This window comes from Rhinolophus sinicus, linkage group LG07 (genome assembly GCF_036562045.2).
Source record: "Rhinolophus sinicus isolate RSC01 linkage group LG07, ASM3656204v1, whole genome shotgun sequence".
Taxonomy (NCBI): Eukaryota; Metazoa; Chordata; class Mammalia; order Chiroptera; family Rhinolophidae; genus Rhinolophus; species Rhinolophus sinicus.
In genome coordinates this window covers 39,776,559-39,800,785 of record NC_133757.1, presented here as the reverse complement: position 1 = coordinate 39,800,785, position 24,227 = coordinate 39,776,559, and the positions used below count along the sequence as shown (strand labels likewise).

General features: G+C 37.2%; 1 protein-coding gene across 7 annotated transcripts in view; it reads left to right on the top strand.

Moving 5' to 3' along the window:
- The window catches only part of SLC16A9 (solute carrier family 16 member 9), a 55,422-nt gene that overhangs the window by 6,677 nt on the left and 24,518 nt on the right, over positions 1 to 24,227 (top strand). For 2 of the 7 annotated variants that reach the window (XM_019731817.2, XM_019731818.2), the window contains 2 exons: positions 4,425 to 4,523; positions 20,008 to 20,240. In XM_019731817.2, coding sequence (XP_019587376.2) covers positions 20,045 to 20,240 — 196 coding nt within the window. In that variant the 5' untranslated portion in view covers positions 4,425 to 4,523; positions 20,008 to 20,044. Of the gene's footprint in view, positions 1 to 864; positions 950 to 4,398; positions 4,524 to 20,007; positions 20,241 to 24,227 lie in introns of those variants that run through there. The other 5 variants (XM_019731820.2, XM_019731816.2, XM_074339444.1 and 2 more) reach the window with 4 other exon arrangements.

The following is a 24,227-nucleotide window of genomic DNA, read 5'->3' as shown; positions in this document are numbered from 1 at the left end:
ATAACATTGTGTTACTTTTAGGCATACAATGTAATGATTTGATATATGTATACATTGCAGAACGATTACCATAATATGTTTAGTTAACATCCATCACCACACATTTTTTTTGGATGAGAAGTTTTAAGGTCTACTCTCTTAGCAAGTTTCGTATATATAATACAGTATGTTAACTGTACTCATGCTGTACCTTACACATCACTCTGATTCATTTTACTTTACAAAAATCACACATTTCAATGTGTTAACACATCTTCAAACTACTATATGATCTTGTAGTTTTATGATCCTCTCAAAAGAAACTCTTAAGCTCTTTGAGAAAAGATGAGATATAGGGTAAGAAAAGCATTAATAAATGTGATAGCATTAAATACAAAAACTAGACCTGACAAATTATCTGGAAGAGTATCAATTTTAAACATTCTTTTCATTATTCCCAATAAATCCCCCAAAAGCATCAGATCTTTTTGTATTTCTGCATCTCATCTATGTTGCCACGTGTCTTGATTTTTATTCTAAAGGTTATATAGCAAATACACTTGTTTGTACACTACATACTAAAGTGTGTATTCAGACAACTGATTGGACTCTACACAATCATGTACAAATTATGAAAACTATATTAAGCAAAAGAAAATACCAGTGTAGATAGCATTATCATAGATTTTTTTCACCAGAACACTACTATTTGGGCCAACCTTTGTGGGATATGAGTTGAATGGAGCAGAGAGAAGATGACACAGGAGGCTTGCAGTATAGGGAGCATGGGTAAGAGTTTTTGGGATATAGGGAGGTGATTATACCAACTTGTATGTAAGTATCTGGCCCTCATTTTGCTTATATTTCACTCTGTTAAATCTCTAGATATTTTCATCTATTCTAAGACTCTAATTGGTTTACAAATTTTGCTACTTCCTCTTCTGAACCTGAGAACATCACTTGGAAATAGGTAACTATTCATTGGATTGGTCAGTAAGAGATTTTGATCCTGGATCTCTCCCCTAGCATGACATCTCTAAATCTCAGTTTCCTCATACAGATGAGGGAATTGGGGAGTTGATAAGATCAGTGGCAGTAAGTTCACAAGGTTCACCCAGGAGAGACAGGCATCATAAATGAGCAAATCAAAGTGGGGAAGGGGATGTCAGGAAAGCACAGGGGAAACTCTAAACACAAATCAGTTTTGGTTCTGTGTCAAGGAGATGTTAGGGGGTGGAAGGAACTGGAGAGAATATGCCCATTCAATGAGGGCCGAAGTTATTCAGATCCAGCCAATTGTTACATAAGAATGAGGGCCCAGTATTGCCAGACCATCTGATTTTTCAAGACAATCCAGAAATTTGGATTTTTATGTGAAATCTTCCCATTTTAAAATATTGGAAATCCATTCAAAATTGTTAAAATTAAAATAAAATAACAATTCAGTAAGCCAGACGAAACACCTAGAGATCCAGAAATCAGATTTAGCCTGAGCATGGCCAATCTGCTGGATGATTTTCAAGTTTCCTTTTGGCTTTAGATTTTCATGATCCTCAATCTGTTTTATCTATAACCCATTTCTTTCCTTTTGCTAAAACATATTCCAGTGTTCACCATATCTAAATTATGATAACTTTGGAGGATCGCTTTGGCTTGTGTTGAACTATGTATAATAGATCTGTAAGGCCTTTAAGGTCAAAGGATGTCCTTTTTTGATGACCATGCTGTTGACATAGTTCAGACGCTCCAGCAGTTAATTACTTGTGTTAATAATCCATTTTAGGGACAATTAGTGTGGTTTAATTCCAGGACCCAAAGCTGTTTCTCTAAACATTTTCCTTCCTGCTCTTCCTTCTTACACCAATTTGAGATAATAACCAGCTGGTAAATTGATCTTGGTTTCCACTTGGACAGGCTGTATTTTTAGGCTTGATTTATGGTGCTAAGACAAAGAAATCTTTATCATCTTCACCTTGGCAAGATTTCACTACCTAGTCTGTCTCTCTTATGGGGATATCCTTGAATTACAACTACGTGAATAAGTTAAGGGTCTGGCTTGTATGAATCATGTTAATCTAGCAGTTAGATTTTTTAAAAGAATATTTATATAAATGCAGAAATAAAAATGAAAACAAAAATAATGGATTTTCATATAATTCTAATTCCAAATTATGTTTGATAACTCTGGTCCTAGGAAAACTGCAAAGTGAAATTCTTTAATATTTTATCTAAAGCTAAGATTTTTGGATTTGACTGGCTAAAATGTGTTCTTTACTTTCTGTCAATGAGCTATTTTACAAACAAGTGGGCCTGACTCTAACTGAAAAGCTCAGGACAAATATTGACAATGGAAAGGAAGTATCTGAGTAAATAAAACAAGAATGGCATTTTCAGAGAAACCACATACCTTACTGTGACTGAGTTGGCTGTGAGAGAACAAACAGAAGGCTCTGAATGACAGGTCTGAGCTACAGTTTGTTCTTGTCCTGGCATCAGTGATGAATCAACCCTCCCCTGCACTTCAGAGAGTATGTTAACAATCTCTGGATGTTTAACATTTAAAACCAAATATAAAAGAATCAGGTAATTCTATGATCATTAAAGACATGCCATCTGATGTTATACAGGTGGAAAAAAAGAGGGATTTAAAACATCAATTTCTTTATTTTTAGCCATGTATTTTGCTAGCCCTTCAGATTCAATGATGGAAGCAGTCTCTAAGCTCCATGGAGTCAGGGATGTCAATCAATATGACCAACAACTGCAAGGCAAACAAAAGCTTATTTGGGAGTCTTTTAGGAATTGCAATTCAAGAAACACACTTTTGGGCAGAAACACAACTGTTCTGAGGTGGAAAGAAAGGGACAGAGCTTATAAAGACAGAAAAAGGGTGGTCTTCCAATGGGATTACACAAGTTCCTTTGAAAGACCTGTGACTGGTCCTGGCAAGCAGACTTATATTATGATATACATGTGTCATGCAGGGCATCAGACGGGGTCTCTGGCCCTGCTCCCCACATACAAACGCAGGACATAGTGAGGCCAAACAGGAACACCCACGGAGCCATAGATAGGGGAGTCATACTACTATATTCTCACTGGCAGCTGGGTTGGAGACACAGGAAGCAGGAGCCACACTATCCGCAACCCGCTGTCTGCTTCTCTGTCAACCAACCTCACTTGCTAGCTGCAATCCGCTCTTGCTAGCTCAGCCACCATCTTCTTGCTAGCCCCCATTTTTTTGCTAGCGTAGCCATGGCAGTTATGTTAGTGGCCAATGGCTCACTGGTTACAGCTGATGGCCAACTAGCCACAGCTGATGGCCATCCAATCACAGTTGATGGCCATTTACTACCTGAGCCAGCACCTTTCCACATGAGGCTGAGAGCCTGGAAACTGCACTCGTGGCTCTGTCCCCACAACATGATTAATTGCTTGTGTCTATGGTGTGGGGACAGTCCCAGAGAACAGTTTCCAGGCTCTCGGCCTCACATGGAAAGGTGCTGGCTCGGTTATTAGATGGCCATCAGCTGTAATCAGGTGGCCATCCATTGTGGCTGCTTGGCCATCAGCTGTTACCTGTTAGCCATTAGCCACTAATATAACTGCTGTGGCTGTGCTAGGGGCGTGGTTGGTTGGTTGGCAGAGAAACGGACGGTGGATTGCAGATCATGTGGCTCCTGCTTCCTGTGTCTCCAACCCAGCCGCCAGTGAGACTATAGTGGTATGACTCCCTTATCCATGGCTCCATTGGTGTTCCTTTTTGACCTCACCATATCCTGCATTCTTATGCAGGGAGCAGGGCCAGAGACCCCGCATGACATATGGCTAGATGAAAAATAATTTTTTTTTTTTTAATAGAGAATTCAGTGGGTTGTTTTAAGCAGCTTTAGCATTTTTGGTATACCTGGGAAGCTATCTTTGGAGATGGTTTCTAGTAGTATTGTTTTCCCCATAAAACCATTTTTTGTTAGTGTTTTAGTAAGTTAAGCCGTGTATGTATTGTAATATATGATGTTGTATACAACAGGGAAGGGTGATTGGTAGTTCAGACCTATACATACGTTTCTTTTAGGGTCAAATTTACAGCCTTGTTCTAACCTTTTTTTTGTTGTTGTTGAACAGCCAAATGATGTGCTTTCATAATGTTATCTTTTAAACCCCCAGTTGCTTCAGTTGTTAACATAGGTATTTCCATTAGGGGCTGAGATTATTTTAATGCTGCTAAGTTAGCAGCAATGTCAGCCAAATGATTGCCTCTACTCTCTTCTTGACTGTCCAGGGATTTTTATGATTGCCAAAGATTTAGATCATTAGGTAACTTCTAAGAGTTCTAAAACATAAGAACTGTTTTGTTTTGTTTTGTTTTGTTTTGTTTTTTCTGTTTGTTTGTTTTTTGGTGTTCTTTTTTTCTGGAAGAAGTCAAGAGTCCTCTCTGTTTTCAGAGCATACCTCTCAAAGGAGGTGGAGGCAATCTTCAATGGATGCTCCTCAGAGGGTGAGCAGAGGAAGAGGTCAACCACATATTGTAAAAGGGTGAACTGGTAAGAAAATTCTATATTGGGAATATCTACCTTTAAAATTTGGGAAAAGTGAGTCAGACTTTCAGCGTAGCTCTGGGGCATTACTGTCCAAGTATATTGTTCTATCCATATAAAGCAAATAAGAATTGACTTTCAGGATCAACAGGGATGCAAAGAAAGCACTACAAAGATTTATCACTGAAAAAAATCTTCTTTCTGGTGGTATGACTGAGAGTTTGGTATGAATGTTAGGCATGACTGGGTGCCGAGGTATGATTACATTATTTATGGTTCTTAGATCTTGAATGAATCTTCATTTAACAGGGAGAATAGGAATATTACAAAAGCTCAAAGAAAGACTGAGGAGGCCTTATTTGCAATATTCCTCAATGACAGGTTTAATTCCATGAATGGCTTCTGTGTTTAGAGGGTATTGATGGATGTTATGTAGAAGTTTACATTTGTCCATTTTCATCGCTGGTGTGGAATGAATGCAACTGGTGTTGGGGACATTTTTTGATCAAAGTTAATTTGTAATAGAATCTAAAAGAGGGTTTGGTTCAGTTAAAGTGACTGAAAAAACTGGAATAGCTATAGATGAGTCCATGGATGAGTCCTTTTGAATGTCATTTGTTAGAAGCTCAAAATGTAAGAATATTTCCCCCTTTTGAGAGGAAAAAATATGGGCTTTGTGAGCTTCAAGAAAGTTTTGTCCTAAGAGATGAATGGTGGCAGAGCAAACCAAAAGAAATTGGTGAGTTCCTTTAATAGGTCCAAGTTGAAAACAAATTGGAAGGGATTTGGAGACTTTCATGGGTTGATTGGAAACTCCCATCATTTGTATGGATTCAGTACTCCAAGGAAGGGGAATGGAGAAGTTGGTAGGCCTAAGCATTGTTAAGATGGCTCTGATATCTACCAGGTACTCGGTTACCTCATTACCAATAGTTAGATCAATTTCTCCTAAAGAATTAGTTTGGAGCATGGTAAAAATCCCCTTTGATCCTCTGAGCACCTTCCTGCTGAAAAAACTTCAGTTGGAATCCTTGAGGAGGAATCACAAATTTTATAGGCTTGTATTTGTTATATTGGTTGGCCTTATAATTGTCTTTTCAGGTTTAAGCAATCTTTTTTCCAATGTCCAAGCTTTTTGCAATAACTTTTTTGCAAAGTCCTTTGAATGGTGTTTGCCTTGGGGACTCTGAAAAGCATATTTAACCACCACCAATTATTGTAATTATAGGCTCATTATGTAAGTTGGGCATTTAGGGCTTGTGGAGCTTTCTTTTTGGTATATTTTAGGATAGTTCTGGAGAGCTTCTCAGCATAGTTATTAAATCATGGGTTTGCATGGTGGCCCAATTAAGTTGTAATTTTTTTTACCTGTTGTTCAAGTTCATCTTGTAGACCCTCTACAAAGGCTGAAGTAAGAATCACTGAGGTGTAATCCCTGACTTCATCTGTGACAGAATGCTGTTTAAAAACGTTTTCAAATCTATCATAGTAATCAAAAACAGTTTCACTGGGTTTTTGAACACTTTTTTGACTTTTCTTCCAATCAATAACTTGAGGAATAGCCTCAAGTATCTTTTCATGAAGCTGTTTAGCCAGCTTTGAGGCTTTGCTCATGCCTACTCATTCTCAATGGGAAAAGTCTCCCTAGGGTTTTGCCATCCCACCTTGTGTAGCCATTTTCTGGCATGTCCTCCTATGAGCACGTGGATAAGCTGATAGAGGTCACAGAACCCTGGCTTATATGTTTGGATAGTGAGCAGAAATTCTCCAGCAAACCCAATGGGGTCCTCTTTGAGATTAGGAGCATCTTCAGCAATGGTGCGGAGCTCAGCTTTAGTCCACGGGGTATAAGAAATAAGGAGTTATCGATATGGGCCAGGCCCATCTGATGGTTTAACTTTAAATGGGATGGTAAGAGCAGGGGGGTGTCTAATGGAGCCTCAGGCTCATCATTATAAAATGGGCGTTCCTTCTGCGAGGGGAGGGTAAAGAGGGAGAGAGCAGGCGGGCAGCAAAGGAGCAGAAGGTAATGAAGATAGTGAGACGTCAGAAGAACATGTAGAAGTTTCCTCAAGTTTAGTAATCCTCTGACATCATGTGGCATTTGCTTTGTTTAATTTAGAATTTATGTTTTAGAGGAAAGCAATTTTTGAATCACTTTATATGTCGAGTGGCCTCAAAATGCAAATTAAAATATGCTTCCCATTCAGATTGCATAGTGTTGTAGTTCTTTTTTTTCTCTCAATTTTAATAAATATTGTAATAGTAATATTGCCCAAATTAGTATGAGATCTTAGAGGAAGAATGATTAACTGTTGGAAAGTCAGGAAGGCATGAAGTAGAAGACATTTAGGATAAGTCTTGAAGGAAAAGCAGGAGTTTGCCAGTAAGCAAGTTGGAGAACAGCATTACAGCCCCCTCTAGCAGCTGGTGGGGACTGAAGAGGCAAAAGCAGAGAGGAGGGAAAGAACACGGCTTAAGTGCTGAATTGTGACAGTGGCTTGGGTAGCAGGGGCCATCCTCGGGAGGTGTGGTTGGGGCTGGGTCATTGCAAATCTTTAAAGGAAAACCAAAAAAATCAGGGGACTAGCCATCTAGTTAAAGATCTAACTACCTAATATCATATGGGCAAAACATGGATTGGTGAAACAAATTTTACCTTCATTTGTAATTTTTCATTCATTGATGGAAGGCTGTAAGCTCCATGAGGGCAGGAACAATCATCTTTGATTTTCTTGTGCATTTAAAAAACCTTGTGCTCTGCTAATGAATGAACTGTGGGTGGTGAGGAGCCACTGAAAGACTTTAAAGGTTGGAAGTAGAATTTGAGATGCTCAGAAGCATGGTTTGGAAAGATGGCTCTGGCAGCAGCTTGACAGATGGACTGCAACAGGAGAGAGTATAAGCAGAGGGATCCATAAATTGGTGGGTGTGATGGTGCAGGGGTTTGCAGAGAAGATGGAAAGGAAGAATTTGATGACAGAGTTCTCTGTCTGCAAGTCTCTGTTTCTGGTTGACATGGCACAGTGGGGAGGTGATGTGGGGAGGGATGAAGAGGAGCTTTCAGCTTGGGCAAATGGAAGTATGATGATAGTTTTTTCCAGATGAAATTCAGGAGGAGGACTTACGGATATGTTGAGTGTGAGGGACCTGAACGTCTCCAGGTGAGATCTTGACAGACAGTGGTGAGAAATTGGTTAGAAATGTGGATCTGAAGTTCTGAAGAAAGGTCAGGCCTGAGGATGGAGAATTTGGACTTTGTCCTTTGCATATCTGTGATGTTTGATGAGGCTAGAGAGAGCTGGTCAGGGGTCATGTGGGAGTGGGCTCAGGAAAGCTAAGGGAGCGGTGGTTTGCAAAGGAGAAAGAGGTAGACCAAGGGAGGTTGCACTGACTCCGTGATAAGGAGGTGGGGACAACGTAGCAAGAATATTTTTCTTCTTTGGAGGCATAGAAGCATGAAAACACTGAGTTGAGAAATGATTAGGAGCTGAGAAGGCAGAAGCAGGGAGAGTACTCTTTCAATTTTTTCTAAGCAAACCTTTAGCAGATGCAACAATAGTAACAACATCTATAATCATTTACTCTATGCCAACCACCATGCCTAATGCTTCATAGAGATTATTTCTGATATTCTTCATAAAAATCCTAAGAGTAAGGAGTTCTTACTATTCCTATTTTATAGATGAAGAAACTAAGGCAGTTGTTAAGTTGCTAAGTGGCTAATTTCAGAGCCTCAACATGACCCCATGAAAAACAACTCCAGGCTTCATATTCTAAACAAGGGACTTTGGGTGTTTTCAATTGTGACTCACAGTGAGATGTACTTTGTAGCTCAACCCTGCACACATGTGCAGGCATGCATGTAAACACTGAAGCGAAGTTTCACTAAATAGTACTGAACCCTTACCACCATTTTTGAGTCTTGTCTATTTTATTCTATTCAAAATTCCCATTTAAAAAAAAATGCTCACAATCCATGATTGAGTTCATGACCCATGATGCATTGCAGTTTGAGCAGTACTTCTCTAGACCATCACTTTGTATCGCTTCCCAAACTATAGCTCTTTTCTATTAAATTCAAGAAACATTTATTGAGTGCCTACTATAAGCATAGATATGGAAAGGATATAAAGAATATCAGATGTACCCTGAACCCAGAGAATTTTCAATGTAGCGAAGAAAAAGGGAGAAAGACAAGTTAATGGCTAGTTTGAATGCAAGCCAGATGAAATAAGTAGAGAGGCATGAGCAGCATATATTGGAAGCATAGAGGAAGCAGTGACTAATACTGGCTCTAAATCTATATTGATTTAACTAATAAGGTTTAGTGTTTTCTATGCTACAAGAACATTAAAAGACTTTTATGGAATGAATAGAAATGTCTTCAGTAAAGACTTTTAAGAATAAAGGCCAAAGGAGATTTGAAAACCATAATATTCTGTGTATTATTCTTAAAGGTCCTGAGTGGTGAAAGTATCATTATAACTATTTCGATATCAGTTTGTTCAGCATAAGCCCCTGAATGATGTCGGCAAAATCAGTCGTATTAAAGAATATCCATTTCAGAAATAGTTTTAAAATCACGGAGTACTTACTAAAAGAAAAAGTTTACAGTAAAAGAATGCACCATTTATGGCCCTGCATTAGGTGATAACTCCTACAGTTAAATGGAAAGAGCCTTAAATGGAATCTAGCAAAGAGCCTGTGGACACTGGGGGAGAATGAGGAATATGAATATCTACCATTTGAAAGTCCTTTGTATTGGGTCTAATACATGAAAAGTGCTAATAGTGTTAAACAATGCTAAAAGTGCTAATAGAAAATGCTAATTAAAAGTTATTCCATGATATGGCTAACCCATAGTACATTTAACCTTTACAAACTGTTCTTAATTCTACTGGTTAGAATTCCTAAGAAAGGATGGTATCATTGTTGGGATTTAAGAATATTTGAAATAGTTTTCTATAATCGTGAAATAGTCATGATTGAAGAGGGTGAATAAACATTAATTTAAATAACTAAAAGCAGTCAAGTCTTTCATTTTATGCTTATACCACAGGACGTAAAATTATTATTATTTTGTGTTTTTTCTTAATTTTTATTAAATTTATTGGGGTGACATTGGTTAGTAAAATTATATAGGCTTCAAGTGTACATTTGTATAATACATCATCTATATATTGCATTATGAAAAGGGGGTCAAGTATATGATGATGGAAGGAGAACAGACTCTGGGTGGTGGACGTGCAATTATTTATTTTTAATTTTTAATTAATGGATGGATCTTGAGATTATTGTGCTAAGCAAAATAAGGCACACAGAAAAAGTCGAGAACTATATGATTTCACTGATATATAGGATATAAAACTGAAAGCAACAAAGGAATAAGACAAACAAATAAAGAAACAAAGACTCATAGACACAGATAATAGTTTGGTGGTTACCAGAGGGTAAAGGGATACAGGGTAGTAGATGAGTGTAAATGGGGTCAAATATATGGTGATGGAAGGAGAATTGGACATGTAATTATTTAAGATGGCCTGTAGTGCCATATTCCACTCCTTTTGCCCTATAACCACACATTGAAATCAACTGAAGCCTTTAACAACCTGGCCTGAACCCCAGAGATCCTGTTTGTACTGGTCTAGGGTGCGCCCAGGCACCAGTCATTTTTGAGCTCCTGTGGTGATTCTGCAGTGCAGCCAGGGTTGGAATCCCTTGCAGATCTCAGTGAATGCTGTGACAATTAGAAACATGCTCATACGGAGATACAACCTTAAAATGGGGTCCTTCGTTTGCTTTTTGATGTACACACAGTTACCACCTTTTCCTGAGAATAAGTTTAGAAAGTCTTAGGAGTCCTTGGAATAAGGATGGGATCTAGAACCACATGATTTCAGGATATAAAACTGAAAGCAACAAATGAACAAGACAAACAAGCAAAAGCTCATAGACACAGACAACAGTTTAGTGGTTGCCAGAGGGTAAGGGGAGAGGCGATAGTCAATGAGGGTAAAGAGGGTCAAATATATGGTGATGGAAGGAATAAGGAAGTGGTCTCCTTGAGCTGGGGAAAGAGTAGAAAACTGGGGTATGAAGAATGGAAAGATAAATTTAACTTCATGCAATGTGTAAGAGACAAAGTAGTTGATTTAAGGTCACTTGTAGCTCTTGTCAGAGCTTTGATAATTCTTACCTCCATTCTATCAGCAATTACCCTAATAACAGCACAGCAGCACCTGCAAAAGGGTGCTAGTAAGCTATGTGGCTTCCTGAGTTGACAAGAAAAGGATGGAAGAAAAAGAAAGAAAGAAACTTAAAGGAAACTGTTGGGACTTCAGTGCCTCTGTGTTTTGTCTTCTCTTGGTTGTTGGTGACCTAAGAACAGACTGTCTTTGTCATGTGTCTTCCTTCACTGAGACTTCCCTTTTCCCATTTGCTGACTTTTTCTTACTGTTAGGAAATTATCTAAGATGCTGAAAAATACCATCTCCATATCCTTCTTTTTTCCCAAGGGAGGAATTTGGTAATAATTGTGTGTGTGTGTGTGTGTGTGTGTGTATACGTACATGTGTACACATGTTGTGGATGTTCTGGCCAGCTGTATTTATAGTGACAGGACTTTCTATGTCAAAATTAAAAGGGATATTTTTATAATAATCGATTATGTTTAAAAGGATAAAAAATATATATAATTTGTTATGAGATTACTGTGTGCCAGGCGCTGTGCTGAGCACTTCACATAAACTAATTTACTCCTTACAACAGTCTGATGAGATAAGTACTCATTGTCCTGACTTCATAGATGGAGCAAGTGAGACCAACAGATATTTAAGAGACTTGCTGGAGGTCATATTCTTGGCTAGTATCAGAGCTGGGCTGTGCACTCAGGTTATCTAGGACCCAAGCCCATGCTCCTATTCCTTATGCTAAATTTTCTAAAATATATGTCTTCACATATTTATGTAAATAAATATCTGTGTGTGTACTTGTATGGAACTGTAGCTATTGACATAACAGAAAAATGGAAATTCTTCTAACCATTCTTTGGGACCACATAATACCATTGCCAAAAGATCCCAGCTTCTCCCCCACTACCTTTCCCAAACTAAGAGATTGTTTTGCTAATTTAAACAAATTAATAGGTGACTCCATCATCATGTCGACAGTTTTATTACAATTGTCACCATCATCATCAACATTATCATCATTAGAATCTTCTCAGAGTTTTACCTGCTGACTCCATGCCTGTCATGTTTGTTCTGAAAAGACTGGTTGGGGCATTGTACCTTGGAAACAGAGAAGTGGGGTGACCATTTTGGCACTGGCTGCCTGGAGATTCTTGGAGCTGCTCCTCCCCACATCTTTTCCTGGGCTGCTGTACAGCAGGGTGGCATGGTGGGTGGTTGAATGGTTCTCTCGAGGCAGTGTGCCCAGGTTTGGCCATTTGGGACAATGGGAAAGAGACGGGAAAAGACTTTTTTTCTCTCTTCTGGCTGGCAATGGTTTGTGCTTGCTCTTCCTGGAGCCGCAAGGTTAAAACAATGTTCATTCTCTAGCCAGCCAGCCAACAGATTTTGGGGATTTCCCACATCCAAATAAGCATGGGGTTAATAGCATTGCTACCACCAGTGGGAACAGAGCTGACTGTCACCAGTGAAGAGGGAGCAGGCAACTGTCCATTCCTTTGTTCTCCCTCTGCGCTTCAGGGCGCTTAGAAAAATAAAAGTCATGCTCCCCTGAGAAGGTAATTATTTGCTCTCTTGTTGTGTAACAGTTTGATTCTTTGGAGAGGGATGCTTACTTTTCATAACCTTCCAAATCACTTAGGCCCATTAGCATGTTAGAGGTTGTTTTGGTTTATGTTTTTGAGTTGTTTGATACTTATACCACTTCTATTTTCATTAAAAAATCTTTTACAAATCTGAAGAAAAATGAATGTAATCATCTTTTAAATTTTGTCTCATAGACAATGATCCCCTCCTGCATTTTCCCAAATATTTTATATAGAAAAATCAAGAAAATAACTTTTGCCATGGTCATCACTCCGACAAGAATTTTTCAGGGTGTCTGAAATTGTTTTGTTTTCATTGCTTAGATTCTCCTTTTATGATGTATAGTTATGCCTGCACATTAATATCTTAATTACCTCCCTTTTGCTTGTCTCCTATTAAATGAAATTTTATTAATTTATATTTGAATTCTGAGCTTCAGTATATATTAAATATATTTGTTTACCTATATTTTTCAGCATTCCCAAGGAATCGCTTGTCTTCATTTTCATTAGAATACCCAAAGAATGACTTGTTTATGCACAATTTTATGAGAATGCCCAAAGAATTTTGTTTTTCCCAATTCCCAGAATACCTTTACCCAAACTGCAGTGGTGGAAAACAAATGATAGATGTTTGGAGGGGGCAAAAGTCACAGTAGGGAAAAGAGCAATATCAATATGGGACCTGCTTCTGGCAGAACAATTGTGCCTTTTAGTTTATGAAACTTGTTAACCTATATTGCGGTCAGAACCAAAATATAAATTTCAGTAGCTTTCTAATATGTTTTAACAGCTTTGTTGAGATGTAATTCAAATATGACAAAATTCACCCATTTAATGTGTACAGTTCAGTGGGTTTTATTTGAGTTGTGTAAACTACAATAATCTGCCTTTAAAACATTTAAAATAATATTAAAACATGTCCATTACCCCCCAAAAGAAACCTTGTACCCTTTAACAGTCATTCTCCATTCCCACCCCAAGCTTTTTTCCAAAGTGGGTGCCTTTTCACCCCCATCATCGATGTACAGGGATTTCAATTCTCTTCATCTTGGCCTGTGGTCTAGAGCCTTCCATATAATTAAAGGGGCATGAATGTAACTGAAGGAAGATCAGGAAGCCCCCTACGATTTAGACTTTTGACAAATCTCATAGCTACCAGAACAGACAAAATCAACCTGGAATCAAGGTGATTCCAAGGTGTAGTCAACTGATCCTAGGCTCTTAATTTAAGTGCTTCAGCACTAGGTAATTTGGTAATGATTGAGATTCAAATAAAAATTTACTTTTTTAACCTCCTATTATTCAAGTGAAAAACATATCTAGGAATCTTTCATGAAATATTTATAGATAACATTAAAAGGCTATTAAAAATTATTATTGGTAGAACAAAGGCAATAGAGAACTATCAACTGAAAATAAAAGCAAGCAATTATAAATCATCTGAATTTGCCAAAAAATAGTATAGTACATGTGTATACATTTCAGGGACAGAAAGTCCCTGCGTCAATATTTAAGTGTTCATGAATGTCAAACATGCAATTCTGATATCCCATATCCAAGAAAATAGAACTGTTCAACCAGTGTAGAGTTGAGGAAATGACAAGGAATTGGCATTATTTGAACAGAACTAAATGTAATCTAAGGCACTGGAGCTTTAAAGCTTTATACTGTGAGTAAAAAGCTTTTCATTGACAGTCCTTTTCATTTTCTGGAGGAAATGGCTTGGGAAATGCTTAATGTTCCTTCTCTTTTAACAAAACAAAGTTAGCTTTAGGAGATAGGCTATCTTTTATAGTAATTATAATCAAATTTTGTTGAATAATATTATCTTACTATGGTTAGTTTTAGTTAATGCTCTCCTCTCTTCTCCAAGAATGGTTTATAATATGTGGGATATTTAATTTTTAAGTTAAAGATAAGAAATATACTTAAATTATAAGTTAAAGTTAATATTGTGATATCCTATCAGACCCTGAATTGTGACAAAATTGCCCCTAAATGACAATGGTCTCTCAAAATGGCTTCTAATTTTGAGTTTTATAAGATATCTTATCATGCAGAATCCTGGTTTGTTAACACTCTGGTTAAAAGATTCCAAATTCTTGAAGAATGTACTAGAATATACTATAATGTATGTGTTTCCTAGGTGTATATTTTCATACAGATGTATGAATAAAAGTCCCAAATTTTAAATATACTCATGAAACACTAGTTCAAATAAAACAATACCTTCTAATACTTACAGATCGTGTTGTTTTTTTCAGCAAACAAATCTATCTCTTAGGTAATATAAATGGCTTATTAATGGTAGGATTTATTATTTATTATGAATTCTATTCGGGGGTTATAAACACAGGCTTTTTGAGACACTTTCTCCTTAAATTTTAGCCGAGGGTGCAATCTTTCTAATCTTGTTTTCCTCTGTAGGTCCTGCCCTCTTCACTTGCCACCAAACCTGTCAGGCCTATCCTGATTCCGCACCCATGTTCATGTTGTTTCTCTTGCCAGAGCCATCATTTCAAGAGTCTCTCCATTGTTCTTTAGAACTAACCTACTTCATAAGGCCTTCCACTCCTGCTCCTGTCTTGATTACTTTAATTTCCCCCTAACTCCTAAACATTTAATATCCATTTAACTCTTTGACACTTTATCATATACTCTTTTATGCACATATTTTACCTTCCTAACTGGGTTATAAGCTCCTAGAATACAAGGCCCATCCATGCCTTATATTTCTTCTGATTTCTCTTGGTATCTAGTGGAATATAATTTAAACTATAAATGATCAAAAAACTGTTTTGGATAAACTTTACTTTTATAATGCTGCATTTCTGTAAATATTAGGTTAAGTGGGATTAGTGGAAATTTTAATTTAGTTTTTATTTAAAACAATGACAGAGAAGAGATTTTATCATACTGGATCATAAGATATGAAGAAAGATAGCTAATAAAATGAAATTTTTTGGGGAAAAAAGATATGGCATATCTATATTTCCCATTTTTTGTGGTCATAGACTATGCGCCTAAGCTTAACATTTGGCCCAACTGGGATCAAGTGGGGCATGCATGGGTAAAATAATCAACTTGGAATTACTGCACACTCACAATTTGCTCATTCTGTTGTACGTAAAATAAATGAATACCAGCTACCTTAACTAAATAATTTACTGAATTAGCTCATAGAATGAAATGGAAGGCTGGAGAAACTAGGCTTGGCTATCCCTAGGGAGTCAATGTAGGAGGAACTGACAGAGGGACTCCTCAATATACTACGACAAGGATCAATAAACTCCAAATAGGATATATATGCATATATCATAGCATGTCACTCATGATTCAGCGTCCTAGGAGAGAGATCCTACTGGCCTGGCCTTGCTTGGGTCAGGTACTCTTCTACAGGTCAAGATCAAGGACACTTGATTAATAGTCCCACCAACTGTCTACCCAAAAGGAAGATCCTAAATCCCCCAAAGGAAATTGTGTACCATTACAAAAGGGGGGAAATGAAAACTAATCTATTTGTAAAATCACCTTATAGAATACAGACTATCAGAGAAATAGCAGGTGAGAAACTAAGGAATAGAGAAAATTACGGGAGAAAGGTATTAGTTACTCTGACAGAAAGCAAGAAATCACTAAATGGTATTTTCAACCATGTTCTATTGTGACTATATGTATCTTAGACCACGAAACAATTTAAGGTCAGAAGCTGTTAGCAAACTCTTTATAGAAACTCGTCTTTCTAGTCAGAGTTGATACACATGGGAGCTTTGTATTTCAAAGGTTTGCTCTTCCAAATATTTACTGTGAGAAGAATTTCTCTGGCTCCTGTCCTATGTGTTGAAATGTCACCCAAGGCAGGGCAAGGAAAAGGTAGTTGGTGTATAAAAGCATTTCTGTCTACTTAGGTCTGAAAACTAGAAAGAAAAGGTAGTTGGTGTATAAAAGCATTTCTGTCTACTTAGGTCTGAAAACTAGAAAGAAAGATACTTTTTCTCACTCTTTCACTTTACTCCCTCCAGAAAATACTGGCTTTATTCATGGTTCTGGTGCATTGCTTTATATAAATTGTGTACTTTTTATAAAGTGCTATAACTTGAAGATTTAAGTGAAGGACAGTCTCATATACATTTTTTTTTTACACAACCTTTTAGTTTCATTAGAAGTTTGGCTATTGCTATCATATATTATCTAATTTAGAAGACTATATTTTCTTTAAATGGCATTCTAAATAGGAATTGCAAAGTACTGAATTTTCATGAGAAAGACCAGAATTATATTCTTTATTTTTACAATAAATTAAGTACTGGAGAGAGTAAACTTCTGATGAAGGGACATATTTGATTACTTCAAAGGATTTTGATATTTGGAGTATTTTGTCTGCTAACACAGTTGTGTGGTTGAGAGATTGGATTTTAGATTCTACAGTTTTGTAACATCTTTCAGTTTTCAGTTATTAGATATTGAAATATTAAATATTGAATATTCAGTTATTAAAAATTCAACTTATTAATTTATACAAAGGCCTGTGGCAGGTGGTGACATGATTTTTGCCCAGTGATCTGAATGTCAATGTGAAGATACATACAGAAGTTTAAGTAAATTGATGGGTGTAACTATGACTCTGTTAAGGTAGTCAAATGTCTCACCATCGAATTAGGGACGTGTGTGAATAGCTGAATGATATTGCTATTGTCTTTATTACCTGATGAAACCACAGCCAAGGGAATGGCTTGGCAAAATCTTTGGGTAAAGAACACTCTGTTGAACCTGACTGTAAACCTGGCATGGTGAAGAGAAACAGGAAGTATAGATTAAGCGGGAGGCCCTGGTAGGGGCAGGGAGGTCAGGCCTTGGGCCTCCAAATCCACTGTCATATGTACTTTTTCAGAATTTAGTAAAAGAAGAAACATTTAAAAAAAATTTTTTTAGTATCATTTTAATACCAAAACTAGTAAAAATTAAAAACAAATATAGAAAAATCTCACTTATAAATTTAACACTCCCCCCAAAATAGATTGGCATAATGAAAGTAGTTTGTTATCGAAGGAAGATTTAATTCAATAATTCAAGAATAGTTTAATAATAGAAAATACAGAATTTATTACATTAAAAGTTATAAGGAAAATACCATAATCATCTTTCAATGCACTGGAAATGCATTTAATAAGTAGTATAAGCATTCTTTATAATAATACTCAAAAATGAAAAAAGTATGAATGCTCTGTTAAATTTGTGAAATAAATCTAAGCCTCAGAGGCAGCACCATGACATTTGAAGGCATTCCCACTAAAGTTAGGAACTAGACAAAGATGTACACTCTTATTATTTAACATTATTCTGAGTGTCCTGTTCTATGACAAGACAAAAGAAAGAAATTAGGAGTACACAAATTCAAAATAAGGAGATGACTTGTAGATTATTTGTAGATCATTATTTAACTGTATTGTATTGTATGTTGTATATACCGAAGAGAATAATCCAAAGGTCTACTGCAAACAAGAGGATTTAGTAAGGTAGTGGGATCCAAAATTAACATACAGAAATCAATAGACAAATCAAAGAAATAACCCCAATTATAATGTTAACAAAAAGGGTAAAATATCTTAAAAAAAATAAAATAAAATGTTAGGGATAACTTGAAGCACTAAGAACACAAAAGTAGACTTGAACAAATGGAAAGGAACACCATGTTCTTAGATAGAAAAAACTCAGCATCATAAAAGTAGTAATTTTTCTTAAATCAATATATCGTTTCAACTTAATTCTCATGAAAATACCATCAGGTTTATTTTGGAACCAGACAAACTGATTCTGAAGTTCATATAAAAAGTAAATAAACAAGAAGTGTCAAGGAAATACTGAAAAGGTCTGCAATGATTGAAAGAGAGGGAAGGAACTTAGCCTCACTAGAACTTAAAGTATATTAAAAAGTCTTAAAAAAAAAAAAAAAAAAGACTTCGCAATTAAACTAATATGGTGATGGTGAATGAATAGACAGATCAATGGAACAAAACAGAAAATCCAGAAATACACCCACATAAACTCAAGAATTAGATAAGCATTACAAATGCCTTTTCACTTATGAAATGACACACAACATTCAGAGAATGCTGAGAAATGCACATTAAAACTATAATGAAATACTGTTTTAAAGCCAACAAACTGACAAAGGTCCAAAATTTTCACAACACACCCCAAATTGCTGGGGATGATATAAATTGATTCAATCCCTTGAAACCAATTTGGTAATACTAATTACAATTGCAAATGTACATAGCCTCTGACTCAGCAATTCCTCTTTTGGAATTTACCTAACAGGTATGCATACATACAAAAAAAGATATGTATGTATAAGGTGATTGACTGCAGCACTGTTTTTCGTTGTCAGCCATAGGGGACTGGTTAAAGAGTTAAGTGAATGCCCTACACAGAAACACAACGCTGCAGAAAGAAAAGAATAAGGAAGGTTGCTATTCTGATGTGAAGGATTTTCAAAATGTTTGTCAAGTGAAATAAAGCAAGACAAATACAAATGTATATACCATGCTATTTTTTGTGTGTAAAATATTAGAGGAAATCTGTATTTGAGTCACAAATGTATGCATAAACCTTTGAAGGATATAAAACAAACAAGAATCATTGGTTACCTGTGGAGGATATGGAAGTTAGGCAGGAATTACGTAGATAAGACTGTATTCCTTTTGTCATTTTTTTTCATTTTTGAACCATGTGAATGTTTTGTCTATTTAATAAGTAAATAAACAAATGTATAGTCATATGGTGAGGTAGCCATATATAGTCAGAGAGAGAGAGAAAGAGAGAGGGAGAGAGAGAGAGAATAAGGATGTTTGGATGCTCTCTATATATTGATAGGGAAAGATCTCTAAGGGTGTTAAGTGACTAAAAACAAGGCATGGAATGGAATGTACAATATTCTACTTTTTGTCAAAATAAAACACACAGAAATCTAAGACGATTTGCTTAATTTTGCTTGTATATGCATAAAGAAACTCTGGCAGGAAACTCAGGTTGGTGAGCATTGTGAGGTGCTGCCAGTTCCCCAGCAGACGCCCTTCAGGAATGAAAGATTCCTTGCCCAGACACTGAGAGGGCTGCTGGGAGATGCCTCCAGCTGACAGTCCTGTGGGGATTTATTGCCTCTTCCAAAGAGAGTCACCTCATCATGATCAACGTGGGGTTGTGAAGGGCCAGCTCCCCATGCCCAATTGAGGACAACTCTGAAGGGTCATCCCAGCTTTAGAAATCCCCTTTCTTCACACTGGATGGCAGCTTACCTTCTCCCTTGGCTGTCTATTCCCTTTCATAGGAAGAAAGCACTCTGAATAAACCTTGCTAAGAGTCTACTTCCTGGGGAACCCAGCATGTGACCAGATCCAAAAACAGTGATTTCCAGTGGCTGGATAAGGGTGGGAATGTGGTCAGTGAGGACAGGGTTGGGAAGGAGACTTCTCTGTATGCCTCTTTATAATTAAAAAAATTTTTTTGACCCATGTGGTTCTATTACTTATTTGAATCATAAATAAAAAATCTAAAGTTAAGTTGATGTGTCAGTGATATTTAATGCTTTTCCACATGTATTTTTCGAGAACCTCTTTGATGTTTTAATTTAGAAAGATATTTTTAATTCAAAATACTGTGTTCCACCGGTCTCTAAATGCTTTTTCTTTTCTGTTTGTTTTTGTTTAGGACCTACAGAGAATACCCTTCTTGATTTCGCCTGACAATGGAACTTAAAAAGTCACCTGATGGTGGATGGGGCTGGGTGATTGTGCTTGTCTCCTTCTTTACTCAGTTTCTGTGTTATGGATCCCCGATAGCAGTTGGAGTCTTGTACATAGAATGGCTGGACGCTTTTGGTGAAGGAAAAGGAAAAACAGCCTGGGTCGGATCCCTCGCCAGTGGAGTGGGTTTGCTTGCAAGTAAGTGGGTACATGCATGCTTCTCCTTACTCACACTCTTTAATCATCTAATTATATGTGTTGCTTCATTAACACTGTGTAAGACATAATAGGCTATTTGTTTTTGAAGTATAACACATGTTTCCCTGACTTCATTGAGATTATACAACCGCTCTTTCACTGTAATAAATCTGTTTGAAAATATAAGAATTCTATAAGATATTCCCTCCTTGACTCATATGTTTGTTACTATGTGCCAGGCAGTGTGCTGCATGCTGAATGTGAAAAGATGAACAGCAAAACACATTGTTCCTGCCCTTAAGAGGCTCAGTAGAGATTCCCATCTTTACAGAGAACAATAGAGGGGTTTTTATTTTCCTTTTAAGGATTAAAATCACATGACACTTCAATTTCTGGAGTAAGAGTTTGAACTCGCCTATAATATTTAGTGACTATCAGTCTAACTTACTTGGAACTATATAAGCCTGAATGTGCTAAAATTGTGCCCAAGATGGGGTCAGTAGCCCTAGGGTCTCTTCCTTTTTGCTATGAACTTGACATAGTTTGTTGAGCAAATCACAATCTCAGTTCTTCTGAATTGGGAATTACTGTAGGTTTCTTCTGGGGAAACTAGGGACGTTGAATGTGGTAATTTGTAAGGCGTTTTTCATCTCTAAAATGATTTCATGAAAACAAAATGCATTAGCCATTCCTTGTATTAAATGTGTTGTCTTCTCTGAATACTAAAGGGGACTTCTTAAGACGAAAAAAAACAAAGCAAAAACAGTTGCTTCCAACTGATGTATTATTACCTTGTTAAATTAAAACCAAGACTTGATCCTAATAACTATGTACAGTAACAGATGGGTACTAGATTTATTGTGGTGATTACTTTGTAAGTTATAGAAATGTTGAATCATTATTTTGTATACCTGAAACTAATATAATATTGTATATCAACTATAATTAAAAATAAAATAAAAAATATATACATTCATCTAACTTAAAAAGTAGAAAACCCCAAGACTTGAAAAACAATGCTGGATCATCTGGTCATGTCAGATAATTAAACATTACCAAACAAATGAGAATAATACTGTCATGTTTGCCCAAGATTTGTTTCAAAGGGTCTCAGTGAGCAGATATTCAGAGAACAAAGCTTCTTTTCACAAAATCTTTCTGTGTAGAAGTTGAGGGTTCAGGGAAGCTGAGATCTCCTTACAGATGAGTGGGGCGTTGAGGGTCAGAGCTGAGGCTGAGACTCTGAAAGCGGAACTGCAGCTCTACACTTTCTCTAAGTTCAGGCTGGACCAAGAGCCAGGAAAAGCTCCCTCTACTTCTAGGCAGGATCGGTTACGTAATTTGCAGGCCCCAGTGTAAAATGAAAATGTAGGGCTCCTTGTTTAAAAAAAAAAAAAAAAGAAGAATTTCAAGACAGCAACAGAAGTGCAGTAAATTAAGTGTATGACCCATCTGAGAGCTGAGCCCTGTGCAATTGCGTAGGTGGCAAGCCCATGAAGCCAGCCCTGCTTGGGGCTGGAGAGACAGAGCATTCCACCAAAGTTCAGAGGAGACAATAAATAAGACGGGGAGTATTGGTCTTCAGTCAGAGACTAATTCATGTCCTGGCTCTGCCACTATTTAGCTGAGGGACCTTGGGCAAATCACTTAAATTCTGTGTCAGCAACTAGGTTGAGGAAGCACTTGGACGAGCTAATCAAAGCTTTCAAAGATGAGCACAGAATACGGAGACCAAAGGGTTCAAGAATGAAGAAATGGCGGGGCAAAAAAAAAGATGGCTGAAGAGCTACCACTTAATGTGTGTGTGTGTGTGTGTGTGTGAGTGTGCGTGCGTGCATGCGCGCGCACGCACGCACACTTTGAATGGTGTCCACTGAACATATGTGATATTGGCCCCCCCTTGGCTCTTTATAGCATAAATTAAGGGATAAATCCTGAAAACTGTGGTAATATCATATTAACAAGAGGTGTCTAGCAGTGTGTGAGCCACATTAACCCTTTGTTGAAAACTTTGTTCTGCAGACAAACAAACAGGTCAATAGTACCTTGAAAAGTATTAGGTTGGTGCAAAAGTAATTGCAGTTTAAAAGGTTAAAAATGATTGCCAAAACTGTAATTACTTTTGCACCAACCTATATATCTCATGTTGGTGACTCAGATGGTTGTCAGTAGTTCTTGACCAGAAAATTTCAACATATAATCACTTGGATTTGACACTCAGATATTCTAATTCAGTCAGTTTTTGAGGGGGTCCAGGTATGTGAATTTTTTCAAAGCTTCAAAAGTGATTTTCAGTTGGGAACCACCACTAGTTTAAGCCCCCTTATTTGGATTTCAATCTTGTGCTATGTGATAATTCTCTGATGTATGATTTGCTTTGACTTACTTGTAAAGGGAATTACTGTAGGTTTCTGCTTGGGTGTGTCACTGCTTATGCCATGATAATCATGAAAAATAAATTGTGTCCTATGGCCCTGGTTCTGGTGGGGTGTTGGTGAAAAATACACATAAATGGACATCTTTGCATCCTTTTTGTAAAATATAATTTATACATATGTGTTTACATATTTGTATATACATATTTTTTATAAAAGATGGGCTTTATGTATATATGTAGAATGTACAGGTGCTCTTAAATTCAGGAGTATGTATGCATTACTTGAGTCTAAAAAGCCAATTTCCTACCTGGCTTGTGTGGGGATGGAGGGTAGTTCCAGAAATCTTCATTTTCACTAGCTCCCCAGATAATCCTGACACAGGCCGGACATATCATATCTGAGAAAAATGAGTTATTTTCTTTATTCAGTTTTGTCCAGAGAAGGTGTCATCTTTGACCTGTTCTCTGATCTGACCTCTGGAGCTTTATAATTGAGCAAGGCACAGCAGAATAAGTACAATTGCCAGGCAGCATACAAATTCTATTTTTCACATTCTTGTCCCTTAAGTTCTCTAAGTGCCCCTGGTGGGCCGAGCTCAATACCAGCCACTTTCACTTACCTGGTCTTAGTTGCTCCTGGTATGGATGCACTAAGGTAGGCGTTATTATTCTCAGGTGTGGTGACCTACCCAGTCTGAAGCGCATTTTCTAAGAGAAAGTGACACCTGAGTCCCAGTTTTTCTAAACTGTTAAGCCTGTTTCTTCCTCTTTACATTGGAGATAATAAAAGTACTACCTTATATGAATGTTGTGTAGAATAAATGAGATACTGCTTGACATATGGTAAGTGCTCAAGAACTATCAGTTATTAGAGAACCAGAATCACCCACAGATAAAATTATTCTCCCAAGCAGTTCCAACCAAACTGTAGAATCTATTAGGTTGGTGCAAAAGTAATTGTGGTTTTGCAACATTTTTGACCTTTTAAGCCGCAATTACCTTTGCACCGAACCTAATACTAAAGAAATGGACCCTTCAGGATGAAAGACAAAGATATTTCTAGGAGGGTGGGCAGGAGGGAGAGCTGAGACTCTGCCAAGGTTATGTCTAAGCATCTGTGATTTAAAGGTCCTCCCTTGTCTTTGGCGAACCTAGATTTGGACAGTAGCCAGAGGAGCATATTAGAATTATGAAAAGACAGTAGTTTGTAGCTTTACACTCTCCATGATCTTAATTCCTTCTCTTTGGAACTTGAGTGATTGAAGAAAAATACATCTTCCTCTGGCCTGTACAAACAGGTGATCCTCAGGATGAATAAAGCTGAGTATCAAGCATCCTACCTCTCTGGGCTATACATTGTGACCAAACTCAGCATCATTTCATCCATCCATAGTCTCCTCTCCTCTGTGCTATGGATGCCAAGATAGAAGACATCATCTGTGTTTTTAAGGGGTTTGTAGTCTCAGGGAAGAGACAGCAAAAAGGGTTACTGTTAATTTGAGACATCACAAATACCAAGGAGAATGGCAAGGACAAGGCAATCTCTGGAGTATTACGGAGACAGGTTGCGAGGTGGGCCAGATGGGAGGATGGGTTGTGTAAGGCGGATG